General features: G+C 30.1%; 1 protein-coding gene across 3 annotated transcripts in view; it reads left to right on the top strand.

Annotated features, from left to right (window-relative positions):
* The window catches only part of LOC136982928 (E3 ubiquitin-protein ligase ZNRF2-like), a 39,914-nt gene extending 15,507 nt beyond the window's left edge, over window positions 1–24,407 (top strand). For 2 of the 3 annotated variants that reach the window (XM_067279505.1, XM_067279506.1), the window contains 2 exons: window positions 12,925–13,030; window positions 23,041–24,407. In XM_067279505.1, the coding sequence (XP_067135606.1) occupies window positions 12,925–13,030; window positions 23,041–23,098 (164 nt within the window). In that variant the 3' untranslated portion in view covers window positions 23,099–24,407. Of the gene's footprint in view, window positions 1–11,281; window positions 11,843–12,924; window positions 13,031–23,040 lie in introns of those variants that run through there. The other variant, XM_067279507.1, reaches the window with a different exon arrangement.
* Window positions 24,408–24,793: the final 386 nt, after the last annotated feature.

Here is a 24,793-nt window from a genome sequence, read left to right on the forward strand (position 1 = left end):
AGGCACAACAATCAATTCTGATGTGTATTGTGTGACTGAGAAAACTCCGGCGTGCCATATAAAACAAGTGGCGTGGCCTACTGTCTTCCAGTGTGATGTTGCTCCGTGACAATGCAAGGCCACATGTTTCTGCACAAATGCAAGGTCTAATCAGTTCTTTTGGATGGGAACAACTGGATCATCCACCCTACAGTCCAGACCTTGCACCCAGTGATTTTCACTTGTTTCGATAATTAAAGGAGTTCCTTGGTGGTCAACGGTTCAGTGACAACAAAGAAGTGAAAACTGCAGTCATGGATTGGGCTTTGCAGTTGTAATGCAAATCTGATGGTATTAAACTGGCTATTGATTTACATAATGTAAATAATGTTACTGTAGAAGAGAAAATGTTACTGAATAAAGGGAGAAAATTCAGAATAAAGTAGAATCAAAGATTTTTCTGTTAATGTCAAATCTGTATTTTATCAAGTACCTATTCATGAACAGAGCTGCATTAACTACATTTATTACATATCGAGGCTTGTTCTGAGTTAATTGAGTTTGTTCTGGCTCACCTCTAAAATCAGCCAAAGCTGTTTTTCAGCTTATGATGCAACTATTATTGAAACATTTCAGAGAGAGTGATTTGTTTCATTGATGGCATCATTATTTATCAAAATACAGAAGTTCATTATTTAGATTATGGCAAGATGTTACTCATTTAAATCTATGCTTCTTATCTGAGATGGCAGACAAGTAATTTTTTTTTTTTTTCAATGTGCTATATATTAATACTGTATAATAATTAAACTGTGTTATTTATGTAACTACCTGGTCTTGCAATGTATTGTTCATAGAGACAGAAGAAGACAATAATATGACAGAAGAAAAAAATTCTTGAATAGTGGAAAAAAAATAATAGAAATAATATTAGTAACAAAATAAAAACTCTGAGTAAAAAATGAGTATCATATGAACTTATGCATCTCATTTAAAAGATGATTCTGTGTTGAAATCTACAAATCATGTCTTGAGTGGTTGTCTAGACCAGCTCAAAATTCATTATCATTTACACTAGTACTGTTCTGAGTAGCACTAATATAGTTTTTGCGGCAATATTTTGTTATTTGTTTTATTTTTTATTTTTATTCTCACTGCGATATATTGCGCATGCGCAATTTGTTAATTTCTTATTCAGAACGGCATTTTTACTTTAGAATTAATTTGAATTTTAAATATTTGCTTGAGTTCTTTTTCTGCATTCTTTTGTTTTTAAGTTCGTTTTAACTGATGAAGGCTGTTTAAAACAGTCGAAAACGTTTTTATTAAATATTTTTTGCTGGAATTATCAAGGTTTTTTGTTTTTTTGTTTTTAATTTAGCACTAATATTCTTTCTTCATTCTGTCATTATGCCCTGTGAAATTTTAGATGAAGAAAGAATTTTTTTAAAAATATGTTATTTAGCAGTTAAAACTAGCAGAGAGTATTTTGAGTTAAGAATCTTCAATTTGAGCACTACCACTGAAATAAATGTATAATCTTCTAAAATCAAGATGATTAAAAAGATCCAGCAGTGGTATGCACAAACTTTGACTTATAAATGTAAAGTAATCTAATTTTAAAATTCTTAAATTCTTGAGATTCTTAAAATTATAATAAAACTGAAGCATATATTGGAAAAGGAGGCAGATGTATGTCAGAACATGTGATTGTGTACCAACTAGCTGAGTAACCAACTTTGCACAGGAAAATGATGTATACTATCTTGAATATATATATATATATACAAAGTTTCATAGAAATTGGTTCAACCATTCTCATGTGATTGATATTCAAACACACAGACATGAATTCAATTTTATATACATATAGATTACTAAAAAGTTAATTCCTAGTAAGACGGTGTTAATGATATGTAAATTTTCATAACAAATTTTCAAATGAGTTTAGAAGTTTTTGTTTAAGTTTAATACTAGAAAGTTTTGTTAATATTCAAATTAATACTGTTCCTGTTTAGGAGAAAACAGAAATAATATTTTTAAGCTTAGATTCTACTCCTTTATAACTTCACCTTCATCCTCATCTTCAACAACTTTCTTCTTAATTTTCACCCCAGGCAATACCACTGAGTAGTCCTGGATTTCCAATATATGCTAAAATGGCTAAAGTTGACTTGTATTACTTCAGAAGATAGATTAAAAAAATAAAAGGAAATCATTTTTAAATAATTCATTTAACATTTTTGCAATAATTTATTGATTCTTTTCTAGTTTATTTTTATTCAAAAGTATTTAATAAAAGTAAAAATAGGAAGCATTCTTAACTCAGACAATTATTCCCTTTGATTTCAATTCTCTTTATTTTTATTGGAATATAATCTATTGAATAACATTATGATATATTTATGATTGATAAATTTTTTATTAATGCGATTGTAAAAATATTTTTTGTTTATGTAAGTAGAAATGATATTGTTGAAAATTATTTACAGAAGTCTTTCAAAGTCCAGTTAATAAATCAAATAATAGGGAATAATAAATCATTTGTATAATAGGTTATCTTAATACTATAAAAAGATTTAGATGTCTTATTTAATGATAGCATCTTCTAATATATAATATACTTTATATTATGTTTTAATAGTAATCTTGAGTTTGATTAATCACTTTTCATTACTTTGTTTTAGGATTATATAACTGATAATGTATTTACTAATTCTTACTATTAGAATTAATTTATTTATTCAGTTGATTATATCTTTTTTATAATATTTAACTATCCACATTAATTTTTTCAGTATCTCTTTATATTTCTGTATTTTCTAACACAACCTGAATAATTTGATTGCAATTTGAAAAAATTGTAGATCTATAAATTTCTACTGTTGTCTATCTGTCTGTCTTTTTTCCTTAATCTCGAGAACAGAGTTAGATAGATGAAAGACGAGACCAGATATGGAAACCTTACAGGCAGGCCCAGATGAACTAACTGATGCAAACTGGAAATTGTGTTATTTCAATTCAAAAATTTTCCCTTGAAAGGTGTTAGATAGATGACCAGCATGACTCTATTGTTAAAGGAAAAGTATGATGTACGGGGACAAGCCACTACTAATTTGAGGTGGAGAGCATATATTTTAAATTAAATACATTAAAAATATGATTAAAAATTGCAACCTTGCATTGTGATTATGTCATAATAAATAATTGCTTGTTTATTTTAAAATATTTCTAACTACTAATGTAAATGTTTTTTCATTTTTAATGTAAAACTTTGTTAAAACTGTATTATTTTCAATATCAGTTTAATTGGTTGAATTTTCTTATAAATAAATGTGAATTCAAATAAATTAAAACTGGGATCAACTGAATAAATAACACGACATAACCAATAAATAGAACATAATCTTTGCATCCTACATAACAAAAAAATTTTATGAATAGCATATAATCTCTGCATCATATTTCATCCTACTGGAGTTTAATATCATATTCAGTAGGATATAATGGTAAAACTTTGCAAAACAGGAGTGCCAAGGAGCATTCTATTTTAAAGGGCCTTATGTGAACTTGTTATATTGAACTTCAGAATGCTCAATTCTCTCCTACTATCTATTCCAGATATGCTGATGATATTCTCATTATATGATGAAAAAAAAAACATATATACACTAATTTTTGCTAATTAAACTAATTAAACTTAAACATATATACACTATATTAATATATACACTAAAATATTTACACTAATATATACTGGTTGTTCATGATATGAACAACCAGTATGGACTAATACTGAGTTTGGAACAAGAAAGTGATATGTGGTGGATTTTTTTAAACTTGAAGATACACTTTAAAGATGGACTAATAACCTCCAATGTGTATTGAAAACTGCAATACCAGCATTTACTCATACCAGCTGTTTCAAATAATCTGTACCATTTCAAGATCACTGCATTCATTTCTTTTATATGGTGTATATACACCCACTGTTCAAACATCCTTGATATGCAAAAAAGAATTAGACCAGATCAGAAAGATTGCCATTATGCATGGCTACCTAAAAAGATCATAGATCAATTGATGAACAAGTTTACCAACAAAAGACATAAGCACTAAAGAAACTGTTGTGTAAACTGGAGGAAATAATGGGGGGAAAGACAAATTTTACATCTTATAAACTCCAGCAACGAGTTTAATAACTCAAAAACATTTTTGACCTAAATTGATAGGTCTTCTTCAATTGTCAAATTATCAAATATACACAAATTTGAACAAAAAAGAACATAAGATAAAATTTAAAACATAAAATAGAACATACAGAGTTTAAATACAATGGAAAATAAAAAATTAACAATAGATTAGCAATAAATGTGAAATGAATACATTGTAGTGGTAAAATAATAAAATCTTTGATCCAGTCAAAAATATCATAAACAACTGGAGGAAATGCTACTCGTAGTTAAAAATTCACACTTTTTAAACTCCAGTAATGAGTTTAATTGAATAATAATGTTCATTAACTGGTTTTGATGAGTAGAAGATAATGTTTTTGACCAAATTAATTAGCCTTCTTCAGTTAACAAACTATTGAATACGAAGTTCAGACATAAAAGAACAAAAATTTAAACACTAAATCAAATATACAAAATTTAAATATAATGGAACATGAGATAAAAATCTAAAGATAAAAGAATACACAAAATTTAAAACAAAAATGACATACAAACTTAAAATACAAATGTTAATGAAATGAAAATAAAAGTAAAAACACTAATAACCACAAAATAGTTATTTATGTTGTCTTCATCTTATAGATGATGACATAATATTTCCCATGTAATTGCAAGGGATAACATAACACCTCTGCAATGCATTTTAAAGGTCTTACAGTCTGGTCCTCTTTATGCCCCTTCTTCATTTTTTTTCTATCAGAAGTCTTTTTATTGAATATTGAGACAATTAATGAGGACTTGGATGCACAGAGATTTTTTTCATTGGAGGATGGCTCCACAAGTGAGGTGTAATAAGGAATAGATATCAAGGCTAAGCATTTTTGGAATATTTTATGTTGCTGTAAACTATGATTAAGACAACATAACATTGTTATCATGAGAGCAGATGATTTATCAAGAACATTGTATAAGTCAAATGCTCAGTATACATTGAAAGGTTACAGGATATATATCACAAGCACAAAATGTCAGCTTGCACCTACTAACTGCTTGAATTCTTTTAAAAACTTTTCCATCTTTTTGGTGCATCTTTTCATAAGCAGTATTCTGTCATCCTGGCACCTAAGATTCCATCTTTTGCAAAGACTCACAAAACTGAAGCAGCTTAAATGCACCCTGTAATTGAGAATTGTAATTCTCTAATGTTCTTGTAGAGAAACAACAAGTCAAATTTTACATTAATACAACTTTTAGCAAATGTAATATTATGCTTTGAGGAATTTTTAAAAAACTGCAACAACTGTAATATTGTTTCTCGATATATCAAGATATTCCTGAGTTTAAAACATAACATTACATTTGTAGCATGATATAGATCAGGGCTGTCCAACTGGCGGCCCGCGGGCTGTGTACGGCCGCCAAATTATTTTTACGGCCTGCGAGGACATTTACTATGAATAAATTTATGTTACTAAATTATTATTATTAATATTAAAATTATTTTACTATGTAAAAATTTAAATCTAATTTGAATTTAAAGTAGGTACTATTTAGTTTGCGCAACTTCACTTAACCTGGCTGAATACAGCAGCAATTCGTTTAACGTCTGATGATGGTTGGCTCAACATTGGCACCACATATTATATTTGTGGTTGGTTGTTGTTTATCTATGGTTGGCGCACGTGATGCGCGCACTACCCTGCGCTATTTGGTTAATTCATGCAATCGTGCGAGTGTAGTCTTGTCTAGAATTTGTTGAGGGGTGACTGTGTTATAATATTAACTTAATTTCATATTTATTTATTAATTAAAATAATTATTGAATATGAGTGCTACTAATAAAAGAAAAATAGACCTCGAAAATCGAGAATTTCAAGATTGCTGGGAGATAGATTATTTATTTATTCTGAACAAGAATGGTAAACCACAGTGTTTGGAATGTTTACAAATCATAGCTGTGTGTAAAGAATATAACTTGAAGCGCCATTATCTTTCCATGCATGAAAAAAAGTATCATTCGTACATGCGAGACATGAAAATACCACTAGTGAAAAAAATAAAAAAGCAGCTGGATCATCATACGAATTATTTTAATCAAGAACCAAAATTTCAAGAAGCATCTGTAGCTGCATCGTTTGAAGTTTGTTTAGAAATAGTAAAGGCAAAGAAGCCATTTTTGGATGGAAAATTAAAAAATGTGCCATAAAAATGGCTGAAGCATTTAATGACAACGAAATGGTAAGAAAATTTCAAACAGTATCACTTTCTCACCAGACTATAAGCCGACGTGTAAACGAGATTAGCATGCATGTCACTAATAAATTAGAAAACCTAATCAATAGTTGCTGCTATTTTTCGGTAGCATTGGATGAAAGCACAGACATTTCCGATACAAGTCAAATGCTTATCTTTATAAGAACTGTAAATGAAAACTATAATTATTCAGAAGAACTTTTAAAATTACAATCATTACACGGAACAACAAAAGGTGAAGATATTTACAAACAATTAAAATGTGCAGTAGAGCAGTATGGCGGATTTGACAAGTGCACTGCTATTGTAACCGACGGTGCTAGAGCTATGACGGCAAAAATATTGGGCTCGCGGGACTTTTGCAAAAAGAAGGAATAACATGTTGTATGTTACACTGTATTATCCATCAGGAAGCATTATGTGGTTTATCTCTACAACTAAAAGACGTAATGGACAAGATTTGCAAAATTACTAATTTAATTCATGGCGGAAATCATTCTCTTACACACCGAAAATTTAAAACATTTTTGGATGAATTGGAAACTGAGTATGGAGATCTGCTTTTACATAGTGTAACGTTCGTTGGTTAAGTGCTGGAAAGTGCTTGAGGAGATTCTTTACACTTCGAAAAGAAGTTCATCTTTTTCTCACAGAAATTGCCGTCGATGAAAATCTGACAGCAAATTTAGTTGATAAAAATTTTATTTATTCACTTGCTTTCCATATAAATAAACAACAACTAACCCGTTATATATAAAGACCAACAAATGCCGAATTATCGGGCTAGCAAATGGCTATAGTAATATTAATAATTTAAGTTAATTTGGTACTAGAGTTAGGCGTTAGGCGCCATCTCTTGCTAAATTTAATAATTAGAAATTTAATTAAATAATTTAAATAAATTTAGGCTTAACTGGAAGAAAAGAATCGGCCCGAAGCGGGATTCGAACCCGCAACTTCTGCTATCCGTGCAGACACGTTACCAGTTACGCTACCCGGACCTTCGGTCCAATCTCCCCTTCCAGTTGATATACCGTACTGGAAGGGGAGATCGGACCGAAGGTCCGGGTAGCGTAACTGGTAACGTGTCTGCACGGATAGCAGAAGTTGCGGGTTCGAATCCCGCTTCGGGCCGATTCTTTTCTTCCAGTTAAGCCTAAATTTATTTAAATTATTTAATTAAATTTCTAATTATTAAATTTAGCAAGAGATGGCGCCTAACGCCTAACTCTAGTACCAAATTAACTTAAATTATTAATATTACTATAGCCATTTGCTAGCCCGATAATTTGGCAGTTGTTGGATTCACTTGCTTTCCTAATGGACATTACAAATTATTTAAATATTTTGAATAAATCCTTGCAAGGACAAGATCAAAATGTGTGTTGCCTTTATAAATATGTTACTGGATTTAGAAACAAATTAAAATTGTTAAGGTTTAATTTGGAGCAAAATAATTTATTTCATTTTGAATCTTGCAAAGAGATCTATGAAGAAATGAAAGAATGTAATATAGAAGTGAATTTTAAAATATTTCTACCAAAATTGGATATGCTAATTACAGATTTCAATGAAAGATTTTCTCAATTTGATGATCTTAAACAGTCTATTGATTTATTTTGTGATCCAATTAATATTGATATCAACTCCGTTGATCTTAAATATCAAATAGAATTATGCGACTTGCAGACTGACCCATTTTTTACATCTCGTGGAGTAACTGGAATAGAAATATTCAAATTTTTAGATAAAGAGAAATATCCAAAATTGAGAGATTTTGGACTTCAAATTGTATCAATGTTCGGAAGTACATATATCTGCGAGCGTGCATACTCCGATATGAAATATATGAAGTCAAAATATAGAAACAGTTTGAAAGATTCCACTCTTGAAGATATAATTAGACTTGCCACAACAAATATTGATGTGGACAAAAAAGATATTGCTGCTAAACAATTACGGCCACAATGTTCTCATTAATATATTACGAATATTTTAAAGTTTTCTTTTTAGTATAAATAAAATATTTTTTTAATTAACATAAACTGACTTTTCATTTATCAACCTTCTTGGCCCCCGAAATGTTTGGTGAAGAAAATATGGCCCGCGGGCTATGATAAGTTGGACAGCGCTGATATAGATGAATTATGTGTGTGTGCGTCTTAATGCCATTTAGTTGTCATCAGAAAAACTATCTCCTTAGAAATTTGAAATACATCAATTGTTTAGAGCAGCGTTTCTCAAAGTGGGTGATAACGCCCCCTTGTGGGCGGTGAGTAAATCTAGGGAGAGCGCTGGAGGCAGGGTACTGAACGGTGACCAAAGGCAAAAGTTGGAGTCACTGACAGCCATTCCCTTTTCTCTGTTAAACTGGCTAAGAGAAAACATTGTGTTTAATGGTTTCCAGATGTTGAGAACAATGTACGGTAAGGGCACAAAGTGTGAGATTCGTAGAAAAGTTTTCCTAAAAATGTTTTCAATCCTTTCTCACACAAGAGAAAATGGGTTAGGGGGCATTGGGTATAACTTTATAGACAAAGGGGCGGTGGATCGAAAAAGTTTGAGAATCACTGGTTTAGAGTCACTCATGCTTGATTTGCAGTTTTGTGGCTGTATTTTGCAAGGTGATTCTGAGTGTCTTATGCAGTATATGTGAGTAAAGTTACAAATGTTTGTTAAAAGTGAGCAGTGTTGTCTTATGAAGTGAGCTGCAAATGTTTGTCAAAGGGAAAAAACTGCTGGAAAAGTGCTTAAAGGATGTGTTTAGTGAATTAAGCAAAAATGTACTGTTGGCAGGAAACTCTGCAATAAAGGTTTGGCAACTTACACTAACCAGCAGGAAGTATAAGTTAATTGGCATGAGGCTAAGATTATCAGACCAGCCAGACCTCAATTCTCTTAAATACTTGGATATATTAGAAATTTATAAAGCTAACAGTAAATATGGCAGCATGAACTACTATGATACCGACACTTTATCTATCACATGGAAATCTATTTATGAACTCAAAATTGGTCAAGCTTTTATTATTTTATCACTACAATGTATTGATTTTGTGTTTATTCCTAATTTGTGTTGATTTTTTTATTTTCCATTATATTTAAATTTTGTGTGTTCTATTTTATGTTTTAAATTTTATCTTATGTTCTTTTTTATTTGAATTTGTGTATATTCAATAGTTTGACAACTGTCATATAAGTGCTGTCATACCCAATGCGAAGACAAGATCAGTCTTAAACCTCAACAAGAATTTTCAAAATATACAAAGGCATAACAAGGAACATCAGTGCTTAAATTTGTTATTGGAGAAACCCAGCAATTTACAGACTCCTCAGAAATGACAGGGAAGTGATGGACAAATTCCTGTGTAATGTCTTATTATATGAAAGTAAAGCAAAAGCCTGGAAAAATATGTTAACAATGCATTACATACTAAAGTTTGTTGTTAGTGTGCCAGACCTGGACTTGCATGGGCAAAAATAAAATATCATTACTAAAGATCAAACATTGAAAGAATTACTATAATATAAAAAATTATATTTATTAGTAAAGCCCATATATATACATTCAATAATGCTAGAAAATCTTGTAAAATAAAAAAAGATACTTTATCAAACTAAAATAAATATGTACAAAACCTTCCCAACAATTTGGGAACTTAAATCAAATTAGAACTATCTTAATCCTATCTCCACACAACCAACAAGAAAGATAGGAATCAATTCTATCAAAAAAATGCAATGAATTTTACAAATTTGACTATATGTCACCAAAACTCTGTTATTGGAACTGGAACTTGGAAACCTTTAGTTGATTACTCAATTCTTAGCACCACCTCATTCGAATCTAAGCTTTGCCTCATCTGAGTCATCTCTTTGTCTCCTTTTTATATGACAGGCATGGTGACATTACAATGTATCACCCACTTGCCCTATTTACATACTTACACAGTGACATTTATTTGTTCTAGTAGTCTGTTTTTTTACTCACATTTCCCTCACAATTTTATAATACTTTTTTTATGTTGTCCAGTAATAATTTGGGGGATGGGAGATCATTCTTTTAACTTCCTGTGAAAGTCTCCAACCCTGAGATGTCGTATTGAGATGATGACATCATTTTTCCCATTCTCAGTTGTTGTAAGGTTAGTTTTTAACTTTTAGAATTTTGTCTAGGGAGATGCATTAGTCCACCCTTAACAAAATAAAATGCCCCAAAATAAATAGAATGACAAACTAAAAATAATCTCTAAACAAAATAGAATGGTCCAGAATTGACTCCTTACACCTGGAGTATGTGGCATTCTTATCAGGGATAATGGCTTCAACAAAGATTTAGAGTACATTGGAGCTACATCACTGTGGTCTAATGCAGGGAGGCCTGCATAGTGCCAAATTTGCCATTTGGCGATATTTTTATTACCACTTTAATAAAAAAATATACTACTCGTGATAAAAAAATCTAGTCTGCTTATTTTTCAACATTTGGCATGAAATTGAATCACACAGCATGCTTCATGAAAAACAGCAGAATGTTGAGCTCCTGTGCAATAGGAGTCTGTGCATCACACACCTAGCAATGTCACATCATGCTGCAAGTTCAGACAGGAAAGCAAGAAATGATGTTGAGAACTGAAGGTAGTTTTAATGCAATGCCACCCAGTGTTTCCAGACAGGGATTTTTTATAGACTGATAGAAAATTATGGGGGATTTTTGGGATGACATTTTTTTCACTTTCAACTTTCTTCAGGAGACTAAGGCATAAGAATTTTGGCATGATAGAACATGTGTAATATTGTTTAAGCATTGTGATCAAATGTGCTATTTGGAATTATTCATTAAAAAATTATTCAAAAATGATTCCTATTTCTAGGTGACAGCTTAACATGCTACTTTTGCTTTCCAAACTCCAAATCAATAAGGCTACCAGCACCTGTATTAATTAGTAAGTAAAAGTGGTGGTGAAAAAAAATTTAAAACTGGTGAAATGGTTGGTGATTTTTTAAAAATTTTCCAGAGTCCCCTGCTAGTGTCCCTAAAGACTTGACTGAAAGAACATGAATTCATCACAAAAAAGAAACTTCTACTTATTTCATTGGTAGAATTTGCATTGGAACCAGATATCCATATTAACCTACAAGGAGCCCACTTAATAAAACCAACCACAATTATGCAGAGTTAAGAGGGATTGAAGTTCTAGAAATGTACATTTCTGCAAGAAAATTAACACAAAAGATATGGAAAATGTCTCCAATGCATGGACATCCTGTTATAACATTCCAAAACTGTTCCCCCCTACTACATTAAAACAACACATCCACTTGGCACTGTACATAACTTTTTACCTATTTTATTTTTACCTTTATTATTTGTTATGGATCTGCATATATTTTACTCTATTAATTGTGTTGTATTTTTTCTCTTACTCTATATTTGTTCGGATCACTCATTTAATAGGTTTATATTTATGTATACACATGCAGTGGTGATATTCGGCGGGTTTGCACAGGTTCGGCCGAACCCATTGTTAAAATTTTCAGTTTTCCAAGCGGGTTCGCCCGAACCCATTGTTAAAGTTTTCCGAACGGGTCCGGGCGAACCTGTTGTTAAAATTTTCAGTTTCCCGAACCTTGTTAAACACACGGAACATTTCTCAGTGGGTTTTTTTTTTTTTAAATATATTAAAATATGCGTATTATACTCTGTAATACTACTAAACTAGGGCCTTATACCCCGTTTGCACCGAGCATTTCAATCTAGATTGTGAGCAAGGTCAGGGTGTATGTCTTGATGCGATCTCTCTCGACTGTTTTTAATCTCGACTGAAATGAGGTTTAATCGCGATCGATTCAAGAGTGTTCTTGAAAGTAGATCCAGTCATAAGAGAGATCCCAGAATGCCATGCGCGCGAGACAATACAAGATGGCTGTGGAACACGTGTCAGGCTATGGACAGGGAAAGAAAAAGTATAATGTATCTCGAGAGATGATGACATGTGCCTATTTCTAGAAGCGCCATATTGCAGTAAAGAATTTCTCTGCCTTGAAAAAAAAAAGGTCAACAACTCTAAAATACTATTGTTACCTGGCCTTCTCTAATGGCTCGTTACGTTCCTAAATACGCCACTGATTGTTACATAAATGTTTGCAAGAAAAGGTATTGTATTTATTTCTAGCCAAAACTTCCATTTCGTTTGTCAGTGATTGCCAGGGAAAAATTTTCTGCTAGCGAACCCCTTGTTAAATATTTCGAATATCACCACTGTACACATGGAATACTATTTAAATTTGTTTTTCATTCAAATGTCCTAAAAGTTTTGTTTTGATTTATGTTCTATTTGTTTGTTCTGAAGATGATCTTTAAAACATGGTTGAAAAATGTTAGTTTTATTAAATTGAATCCTGCCAGAATCATATGGTTATGTTATTTATTGAATAATTGAAATTTATAAAAATTGTTTTATTGCATGAAAATAGTAAAAATTATGATGATTAATTAATTTAATATTAATTTTAGAGGATGTTCTGACTGAAGATAAAGGTGAATGTGTTATATGTTTAGAGGAATTAGTTCAGGGAGATACAATTGCAAGACTACCCTGTTTGTGTATATATCATAAATCGTAAGTATTATTGAATATCTTCATTTAATAACCCAGAAGAATTACTCATTTAATGTTATAAAATTAAATATTGATTTGAATAGAATTTGGTACATTAAAAAAGTAATAGATAATAGACGAATTAAAAATATTAATTTACTAATATTGCTTTTAAATATTTACCAATATGGATTCACATTTTAATTTAAGTGATTAAATTATCAAGATATGTGAATTCATAAAACTTTTTCTGATTTTTTTGAATACTTTAAACAATATTTTTTAACAAATTAAAAAAAATCTGTATGATATACATTTCTGTAATTTCTTGAAAATAAACTATGGATTATCTGTGTTTTAAAGTGGATTCATGTTATCTGTTGATTTTAAATTGCAATTATGAAGTTATCCAATTTTTATCATTGTATAAACTTACTAAGGATATCTTTTAAAAAACATTAAAAAATTCTGTATGTGTCTATTAATCTACTGTTGTGATTTTTCTTGGTATTACCAGACATGTATGTGTGCTTCACCTTTAGTTTTCTCTCGTTTTCTGTACTTCAATCTACATTTTAATAATATTAGACATTTTTAGTTGAACTTGTATCTTGAAAACTGATAAATTTCTGGTTTTCTTCCTTTACATATAATGAATCTCAGAGAACTATTTAGAAGTTGACTGTCAGATTTTGTGTATGTTAATTTTCTAGAGTGAATAAGAAGTAAACAATTGCTACTTGAATTGTCATTAGTTATTGTAGAGTTGGTGTGCAGTTTTCTTAGTAAAATTAATAATGAGGATGATAATGACAATTACTTATTGTATATCTATTAGGTAATCATTCCTGCCAGAAGCCATACCAGTAGCCTATTGACTTTGTCTCGATTGTAGAAACTTTTCAAAAACATACTACAGATATTGACGTTAAAAGTTTTTCTGTTTATTTAGATTATTACAGCATTTATTATCACTTATTATTATTACAATGTTGGTAGTGTGTCCTACACAGCATATATACCAGTGCCCACTGCTATGCCAGACCAAAGTCAAGACATAACTACAGGAAACAAAGGTTTTGCTTGTATGCTGTTTGTGTATATATCTGTGTTTAAGAATTTCTTGACTATGTGACATAATTTTTAGTATCGCCTCTTTATGACCCTCTTTAGGTATATCAGCAGAATAAAGAAAAGAAAGAATTTGAGTTAAATGCCATGTTCTAAATTATTTAATAAGAGATGGTGCCTAATGCCTGCCTCTAAGACCAAATTATTTAAAATTTAATTTTTAATAATGGCAGAAAAATAGCCCAATATATTATGGCGGTTGTTTGGCTCTGACTGATAATGTCAGATTTTTAGATGTTTATATTTATCTTTTCCAAAACCTTTAAATTTCCAGTATGATACAAATATAGTTACTGAACTAATGTTTTTGATCTTTTACCAAGATCTTCATCAGGTTTGTTGTCATTCCAAATATAGAATGTTAAGAATATAGAACGTTTTTGAATACAAAATTAATTTTTCCCAGCACGTAATAAAGAGCCAAGATTATGAATTAATTTAATAGACAGAAGTCCACCATATTAATGATGTGGTCTATCCTCCAGGGAATAATATATAATTACCAATGTGGATGCTCTTCATAAGCATAACGCCATGCATAAGATATTACATTACTATTCTTGAAATTTATTCATTTCCCCGGCGTGGTTGCTTTGTAAATTTTGAGGGTTTCTAAGGCCCTGATGTGGTCTGTTTTGAATGATTTTTTTATGAGACTGGTGTTATTTAAGTCAGCTGTGAAGAGCATCCGCATTGGTAATTATATTATTCCTGGATGATAGACCACATCATTAATATGGAGGACTTCTGTCTATTAAATTGATTCATAATCTTGGCTCTTTATTATGTCCTGGAAAAAATTAATTTTGTATTCAAAAACGTTCTATATTCTTAACATTCTGTATTTGGAACGACAACGAACCTGATGAAGATCTTTGTAAAAGATCAAAAATGTTATTTCAGTAACTATATTCATATTGTACCAGAAATTTAAAGGTTTTGGAAGAGATAATTATATGTACTGATATTTATTATTGAAAGAGATGTTTATATATTAAAGAATTTGAATGAGTTTTCAAAAGTTCAAAGGCATTTTAACTCAGCTAATTGGAATGTTCTATATATTCAGAAATTTAAATTGGCCAATATTCAAAGAAACTTGAATATAAATCTGAAGTATTTATATTTTAATTTCTTTGGATTCAAAAATAGATTAAAAATAGCTTCAAAAACTTTTCATATAGAATTCAAAACTGGATCAAATGAAAATGATATACAAAATGAATATACGAGTTGGTTATATTACATTACAACCAATTCCTTATTCCTACTGTATATCTTAAGTATGTTCAGTAAGGCTTCCAGACTTGTGGAAGACTTAATCTGTCTTTACTGTTAATGCAGCCTCCTATTTGTTCTTACTTGTAAATTTCTATGGCCTCCAATGTTTTGAGTTTAGATTTGTCAAAAATTGTTCTTAAAAGCTTAGCCACATTCCAGTTTGGTATTACACCTGTTTCACATGCATATTGGGCCAAAGCCATTGCATGCTTCTTTTTCTCAATATCTTACATGTGCTTGTTAATTCTACATGTCAGAGATCAACATGTAGCTCCAGTTAGGTCAGGTGAGTATTAAATCTGCTGTCAAACTTCAGAGGCTGTTAACTTGCTTGTCGCATCTTTTCCATTTGTTGAAAGTTTGAAAACAGTAGAGTGCCGAGTGTAGGTTATTTTACAGTTTATATTTTTGGCAGTTTTAAAGTAGATGTTATGCATCTTCAGCTCAAATTCTAATACATTTTTAGTTTTTATTAAATTCATTGCTGGATTTATAAAGGTGTAAGTTTTTGTTCTATAAGTTTGATCTATTGGAATCATTATATGGAAATATTTGTAGATTTCTCCCTCATCCATGGATTCAATGATGTCTCCATTTCCAAGTCTAATATTATTTTTCTTCAGGATTCCATTTTCTATGTCAAGTGATCTGCATTTATCTAGACCAAACTCCATTTGAATGTCAGATGAGTGTGTATAATATCTGATAGATGATTTAGATGTGCTTGTGTGGAAGTGTAGAGTTTTATGTTAGCCATGTACTGTACTTGTTTTGTTGTGTTTTGATGTTGTAACCATATTTAATCTATTGGAGATGGGTTCAAGGCTAGACAAAAACTTAAGAGGTCTTCTTAATGAAAATGCCTTGCCTTCTGTATTTTGTTTTGATGTATGTGTTGTGAAGTCTGAGGTGTAGTGTAGTTCTCCAGTGTTGCATTGTTTTTTAAAAATATAATGAGTGTTTGATTCAATTTGTATAGGTGTAGTGTATGCAATAACCATGAGTATGGGATGATGTTGAATGCCTTCCTATATTTTGTGTATGCTACACATATTACTCTGTTGTTTATGTGCTTGTTGCAGAATTGAATCTATTGTTCCATGATTTGATTTTGTACCCATGTGATTTCTACTACAGCTTTTTTGTTGTTCTTTGAGAATATATTGTTCTTTGTGATGATGATATATTTCGTTTTTGATGCTTGAGACAAGTATTTTGTAGAGTGTAGGAAGGCATGTGATTGGTGTGAATTGTATAGGATCTCTGGTGTTGTTATTTTTTGGTTTCATATATGTGATAATCTGTGTAAAAAAATTTTGGCATGTGTTATGGATTATTGATTGAGTAAAACATTTGGCTAGTTTCTGGTGCAGTGATGTAAGTGTTTTGTATCAAAAATTGTGAATGTTGTCTGCATTAGGTGTATTCTGACTGTTTGTTCTTTGTATTGCATGCTGAATGTTATGTAACTTATTTTGACATGGCATCATTAAAAATTTTTAAATTATATTTATAATCACTTATAAATTAGAAAATTTATATATTTTTTAATTTATATATATATTATGTAAATATGAATATTTGTGATATATTATATCAGTTTATATTTTTTACTAGATCAGTCGTTAAAATAAATATTCAAAAAACTTAAAATCCAGCAGAAAATTTATTTTGATTTATTTTGAATATTTATTCTGCATGAATAAATATTTTAATTTCTATAATTTATATTATAATAATAAATATTTTAACAACTAAATAAATAATATACTTTTACTAGAATCTAAACAATTACACGATAAAATGTTATAAATTGCAAGGGATGTCCAAATCAAACCAAGAATTGTTTAAATATTGTATTAAAATTGATATGTTTCAAAAATATTTTTATTTTTTAATATAACTTTCTTGTACAGAAATGCATGTGGAATCATTTTTACAGATTGATATTGTTAGAGCATAGAAAGATTTGCCTATTCAATCAGCATTATGAATTACTTATTTGTTGTGAAATGTTGATAATTCAGGAAATCTTTCAAGGAGCTTGATGAGATGTAAACTATCTTATAGTAGTTCGAACACATTCCCACTGGATTAACCAAAATAGTATAACACACCTCAACAAGCAACTATTTATTGTGACATTGTCACAATGCCAGACTGCAATTTTTATTCATATTTTTAATTTATTTAATTTAAAATGTATGCTCTCCACCTCAAATTAGTACTGTAGTGTCTTGCCTATGTACATCATACTTTTCAATTAGCAATAGACTTGTGCCAGTCATCTATGAACTGCTTTCAGGGGAAAAGTTTTGAATTGAAATAAAGAGACTTCTGGTTTATGTCAGAAGTTCTTACTGTATTTACTTGCATATAAGACAAGGTTTTTATTCATTTATCACAGCTTCAAATTCCTAGGTTGTCCTATATACGCGAGCGAAAGATTCTTTTCGTTTTTGCAAATAATTTTTGTGAACCATGTATTTGCATTTTTTATCAGATGCTTACCCTTGTGTATTTAAAAACATAAGTACAATCTAAGTCATTTGAATTGTTCTTGTGTATTGTCAGGAGTAAAGACGAATAGCAATAGAAAAAGCAAAGCTTTTGAATTGAATTCCAGATTCAAATTCCAAAATCACACGAAAACCCGATATAAGTTTTAATCCATTCCCACGTGAAAATAGATGATAATTCAGAAATCAGAATTCAAAGAAATTCGTAAGTGTAGTTGATGGAGAGTGAATTTGACTGTTAAGAATTGGCAAAAAAAGGTTCCTGATTGTCAATCTTTACATGAACAAATTATGTTGTCAATTTTACAAGATTTTTCCTTGAAGTTTAAAATGCCAGTAATTTTTGCAGGACAATGTGTGCATTTATGTTCATTTGATATTTTACTTGTGATTAAACGAAATAAAATTAGAATTGTATTAATAAATCTAATTTTCTTTATTTTGATCTTCAAAGTCACACCTCGTCCTATATGCGAGTAAATAAGATATATAGTTAATTGGGGCCTCCTGTCCCTGAGGTTTTCATATCTGATCTTGGATTTCATCTATCTAACTTCATTCTTAAGATTAAGGAAAGACCAACAGACAGTCAGGTGGATGACAGCAGGAATTTATAGGTCTACAATTTTTTCAAATTGCAGCCCGAAAAAACCTCCTGGTGCCCAACAACAAAATTCAAGAGTAAATGTAAACAAATGTTTTCAGGCTCTTTCTGAGCACTCCAAGTTTTCTGCTTTCCCTTAAATGGAACATAAATTGAAACTAACATTCAAATTTAAAAATTAAAATTCTACATGGTTCAATGGACATATGAAGCTGAATCATGACATAATTTGGTGTGGTCTATGTTGATTGGATTTCTGTAGATAGTGCCAGTCCATACATTGCTTGCCAAGCATGTGAAATTTGTTTTTCTTTATAATTAAAGCATGTCCTCTTCCTTTCAGCTTTAAAAATTGAAGGGCCTCAATATTCCAGATGACTTTGTCTTTACAGGCTGTATGTATCAGTGTCACCTGGTGGAATAAAGCCACTGTGTCTTTATCACGTGTACGTGGCCAGGGCAGTAGGGAGTTTTCCCTTATCCAAGTCATATTGATGTTCCCTTAACCACTGTTTTAAGGATCTGGTGGTAGATCCAATGTATATTAGATCACTGTCAATCCTGTGATCCCTTAGGGGTATCATATATATTCCTGGGACTTTGTGTTTAGTGGGTCTTTCCCATTTTTACGTAGTGTGCACAGTTGGGTTCTGTTTGTATATATTGTTTGTGCTTTTGCATGCGGCTATTTATGTATAAATTGTGTCTATGTAGCATTTATACCTCACCACTATTCAGTTAACATACATTTGTTCCATTTCATTTATGTTTCAGTTACTAGCAGTGGGGAGCTCTTTAAGTTAAGATAGGCATTTTCTAGCTAAGCCCTCAATCACTTTTTCATAGAAACTACACATCTTGGTAATTGAAGTACAGTACAGTCGAGCAGCGATTATCCGACTCGGGGACGGGGGTTGGTCAGATAACTGAAAAGCGGATAACCGAAAAGTATGAAAAAATACATTATTAGTATAGTATATTAGTATATCCTATGTAATTAGTATATTAGTATATCGCTATTAACCTACTTTGCGTTGGATTTTCATCGATGTTAAACCTAACAAAATTTTACTGATAAATTTTAACTGATTAAATCAATCTGACAGTCAGATTAAGCCTCATTTAAATACTGGCCTCCCTTTCATGGTCAAGCCAGTGTTGCCAGCTAAAACACACAAAAATTTAACAAAAATAATATTAAAGTAGCCAAGACATAGCCAAATATTGTAGTGCCACATCACTAGCAGACATTTGAATTTGCCGACTAGAATGTGGTTGAATGCGGACCCCCGATCAACCGATGTGATGGTTGATGCTCGATAATCGATGCTCTACTGTAATATGTGTCAGTTAAGCATTCATGTCCTCAATCCTCGTTTAATGTGTATATGCCCTGCACACAGGGCCAGATTTACATAAGGACATTTGGGGCCTGTGCCCAGGGCCCCCACAAAACTATGTTTAAACATAATTTTTTCCTATTACTGCGACAGGCTAGTGTGGCCTAATCATGAGGGCCACAGGCAAAGAAAACCAAACCCGGGAAAAAACCTATGAAGCATCGGAAAATTTCGGGAAAAAATTTTACATAGGTATTTTTCAATTAAATTAAAATAATTCGTTTTACACAATAAAATATACATGTATGTTTACAATAACCTTATTTTTGAATGAAATTTACAACTTCCTAGTTGAAATCTAGTTGAAAGTACAGTACTTTGTGTAAATTTTCTAAATCATCAAATTTGCCTACTCTTAAAGGGGGTCCCCACCGAATTTGTGCCCAGGGCCTCTGGATTGGTAATTCCGGCCCTGCCTGCACATGAGAGTTTTGAATGTCGCAGTTTTGTACTGGAATGGATTGTAGGTGTCAGCAGGGATGTGTAGTGGGCAATAATCCAGCTTATTGTATATTGCAGTTTCTATGCTGTTATTGACAACTTTAATGACGAGGTCTAAGTAATGCATTTCTATGTTACTGCTTAAGTGGTAAAGTGTACAGTTTGTGTGTTTTAAAAAATTCTAGATATAATCATATATAAAAGGTATATCAATGACATTTTTATCATGTGGAGTCAAAACCTGATATGGGAAGTTTTTAAAACACATGAACACCAACCCAAATGGAATGTTTCAGCATCTTTGTAATTTAGGGCCTTGTTCCAAAAATAAGCTTTGTATATTTCAAGTATCTCTAAATGTTTCAGATTGGTCCAGTCCCTACTGTGGTGTATTAAACTTGTTTTATTGAGAAGTACCTTTATATTGTTTTTGGATGCGAATGTTGCTAATGCAAAATGATATAAAGGTAAACAATAAAAATAAAGATATAAAGAAAAATAATAAAAAAAATGCCAAAAATATTTGTTTTATTACTTTTTAATTTGTGCTGGATATTTCTGATACAATGACATGCTTTGGACTTAATTAAATCCAGTTTTCACATATTATGTAGTTATCATTTTTAATAACTTTATTCCTTACATTAATCAAGTACATAGAACATGATAAAATTCATCAATTAAACTTTATATTCCATCAAATATGGTTCATTTCCTAATCCAACACCAAGTATGATGGCATTTTGCCCAATGCTTTTCTCTACAGATTGTTTTGAATAAAGATACTTTAATCTGAATTGCCCTATATTTTTTTATTTAGTGAACTTTGAATAAAATAACTTATATAGTAATAGGTTAATGTTTCATGTTTTATCATTAATCTATTAGCTAAATACTAGAGATGTACCCCAGTTTCTGATGTGCCTTGAAATTTATAAGGCACATCAGAAACAGACATGTATTAACCACAGAGATATGGACACTTTATTGGCAGCCTGGAAATCTATTTACAAACTTCGATAATGTAACCAATAGTGATATATCAATATTTCAGAATGCTCCCAATATATTGGCATCAGTTTATTTTACAAACTGATATTCTGATCTTTTTTCCCTAATATGCATTCTTTACATTGTTTTGCCATGGCAGGCATTCAAACATTGTTATGGACATATTGTACTATAAAGCTTAACCCATGGCAGATGGTGTCTTCTCCACAAGTGATTTGCCACTGATGGCAATGTGATGTATGGTTATTGTCACTTTTGGCAAGCACTATCTAGGTAGGTGGCACTGTTTTATGGAAGTTCAGATGCATTTTTAGCAATGGATGGACAATGTATGAGTGATAGTGTCAGGTATGGCAATAAATTGCCAGATTTGACAATATGATATTTCCAGCCAATTGGAAATTTGGCAATGACTTTTTCAATCTAGCAGTTTTTTAAAATACTATTATACATTTATTTAATCAAAGTTTATTTGGGCTAAAATTAGGGCTGGAGTCAGATCTAGACAAATTAGACAATTACAATTGCCCAAAGTCCAGATCTGAAAGGCACCCATACATTGATTTGTAAACATTTATTTCTTTATATTTGAATTTAAGTGGTTAATGAACAAAGTGAGTATTCTCTAAATTAATGAGCTTTCAGTCTTTCATTTATTGCAAACAACTGAAGAATATGGGTAGAAGCAAGTATTGGATTTGATTAGATTGGTTGAAAGATATCAGTATTGGATTGTATTGACAGAATTTAGTATTGTATCATTTCTATTTAATTTACAAAAATTTGTTCATTTTCAATAAAATTTTGCTCAAATTTTTGTAAAGGAATAACCATTCATTTTAATGTAAAGCAGTGACTTTTTTATTATTCAAACATCATCTGGAACTATAGATGTGGATGTTAATATCAGGACCACTAATACTGAATGCTTTCAAAGATATACGAGGTAGATAACCAAGCTTGAATTATTTTAATAGTCAAATGGTAATGCTGGATTAATTTTTGGATTAGAATTTTGGCTAATATAATAAATACTACATAGTTTGGACTAAAGGTTAGTAGCTTAACCACCTAACTTCAGTCCAAATTAGTCCTTTAGCCTGAAAATTATTTTGGCATTATTATTTGTTTAAAGTTTTCTTTCAACAGGCTTATGAAACATGGTATAATAAAGATATAGTTGATTTATTTGTTAAATGTTAAAGTATATAAACAGATATAAATTGAAATTGTTAAGTTTTAAGTTTATTTTATCTGCTAAATATTTTTTTCTGTTTGAAGTTTTCTATGGATTTGTGTTTTCCATATTCAGTAATTTAATGATTATTCATTGCTAAATGTGCATGTTCATAAAAAACAGATGTAACTGGTAATTCAATTTATAAGTACAGCAAATATTTGATAGTGATTATTGATATTTGGTCTATTTGTCAATATGTTAAATAATTTCTTGGTTTTGTTTGAACATCCATGCAAATGACATCTATGTAAATATTAATATTTTATTAAAATAATGGCAATTAAAAATGCTTTTAAAAAATAAAATTGGAAAATAAAAAAATCTTTAATTATATTTATGAAAATATCAATTATTTAAATATATAATAATTGTAATTAAATAAATTTATTAAAATATTTTTACAGTTGCATTGATGCATGGTTTGAAGTGAATCGATCATGTCCTGAACATCCATTGGACTAACAGTGCAATCCGTAATAATAATAATGAAAATATCATAACCGGATAGAAGAACATTATTTAAGTGAAAAAAAAATGTAAAGTGTAAATAATAGTTGAAAAAATGGCTATATTGATGCATTTTTTCTGCATCAGTTTTAATGTCTGCAAATTTTCAATCAAAATATATGTTATGAGTGGTATTCTGCATCTGTTTGCTTGTCACCAATATTTGTGCTGAAGCTGTGCCTTTCTGAAAACAGCAGTGAGATGATAAAATTATACTTGGAAGAAATCTTGTGATAAATCATAGAGCAGTTATAGAAGTTCCTCTAGTTTTGTATGCACCCGTGGACAGATATTCCTTTTCTACACTGTTCCTTTTGATAAAATATCAACATCTTCCACCCAAATCAGTTTTCCAAGTGAAATGGAAAACACTAAATGACAGGTAGATTATTACAAAGGTGAAAATTTTGTGTTAAATTTTAAAGACTACTGTAAAAACATTTAAAGATGTTAAACAGTAGATTTTTGTCTATGTATAGGTACTTACCTCAAATGCTTCATATTCATCCTATGTGCAAGTAATTGGATTGATCATTAGATGATTTAGAATAACCATAATTCATCCAAAAATGAATGTCATTTTGAAATACACTATCATTATAGCTAAGAAAATTCTGTTATTTGTTATCTCATTATGAAAATGTTTGATTGGAAAACTGTTATATATCTTTACGTTGATAAAATATTTGAAAAATTAAACTTTAGGTGCAATAAGGAATGCACTTAATGTAGTGAGAAAGTTTTAAAATATATGGTATTTTTTCATGAAAGAAAACTAGTTCCAATTTTTCCTATGTATGTTCATATTATTTCAAAATAATTTTATATCTTAGAAATAGTTTAAATCAATGTCTAAATTATTATATAGATTTATGAGTTAATTTGATATTTTTGTTTATAATGAAAAATTATTTGTTTTCATTTAATTTTTAAATTTTTCAGTTTTCATAATGAAGTATTATAATTTTGAAAATTTAGTTTTTTTTCTTTTAATCATTTAATATTAAAAAATCAAAATCTTAATTATTAACATAATTTAAATCAACCAGGATAATTCTAATGTTTTAGTAATTAATTGTTGTATTTGATTAATTGGAAACTAGAAATTTGTTAAACTGTTAAAGAAAATATTTAAAGATGTATGTTTGTATTATAGTACAGTTATAAATGCCAAAATAAATTGAAAACATTTTTTGCCATTAGGGAATTTTCAATTGCAATTGTGAAAGTATGCAAGAAAGAAAATATATATATAATTTATGTATTATGTGATAATGTTGTGCATTGATATATATTAGAATTCTTTTAAAACAATATTCAAAGAAAAATCAATTATTTTATGATATGATATATATATATATATATATATATATATATGTGTGTGTATAAGAAGCTTGTATGAAAAAAAAAGGAAAGAAAAAAATCTCATATTGGTGCTATTAAGGATAATATGTGAATTGTGACCCAGTTTTATTTCACTGTTAAAAATATAAGATATATTTAATTTATATGAAACTTTAACCAGGATTGTAAAAAAGAGTATTTCTATACTTATAAATATTTAAATATGTGTATATAATAGTAAGCATAAAAATCTATTTTAAGAGCCGTTAATTTTTATATATATATATTTATGATATATCTACTTAG

This window comes from Centruroides vittatus, unplaced genomic scaffold, assembly GCF_030686945.1.
Source record: "Centruroides vittatus isolate TY-2023 unplaced genomic scaffold, ASM3068694v2 contig_874, whole genome shotgun sequence".
In the NCBI taxonomy this organism is placed as follows: Eukaryota; Metazoa; Arthropoda; class Arachnida; order Scorpiones; family Buthidae; genus Centruroides; species Centruroides vittatus.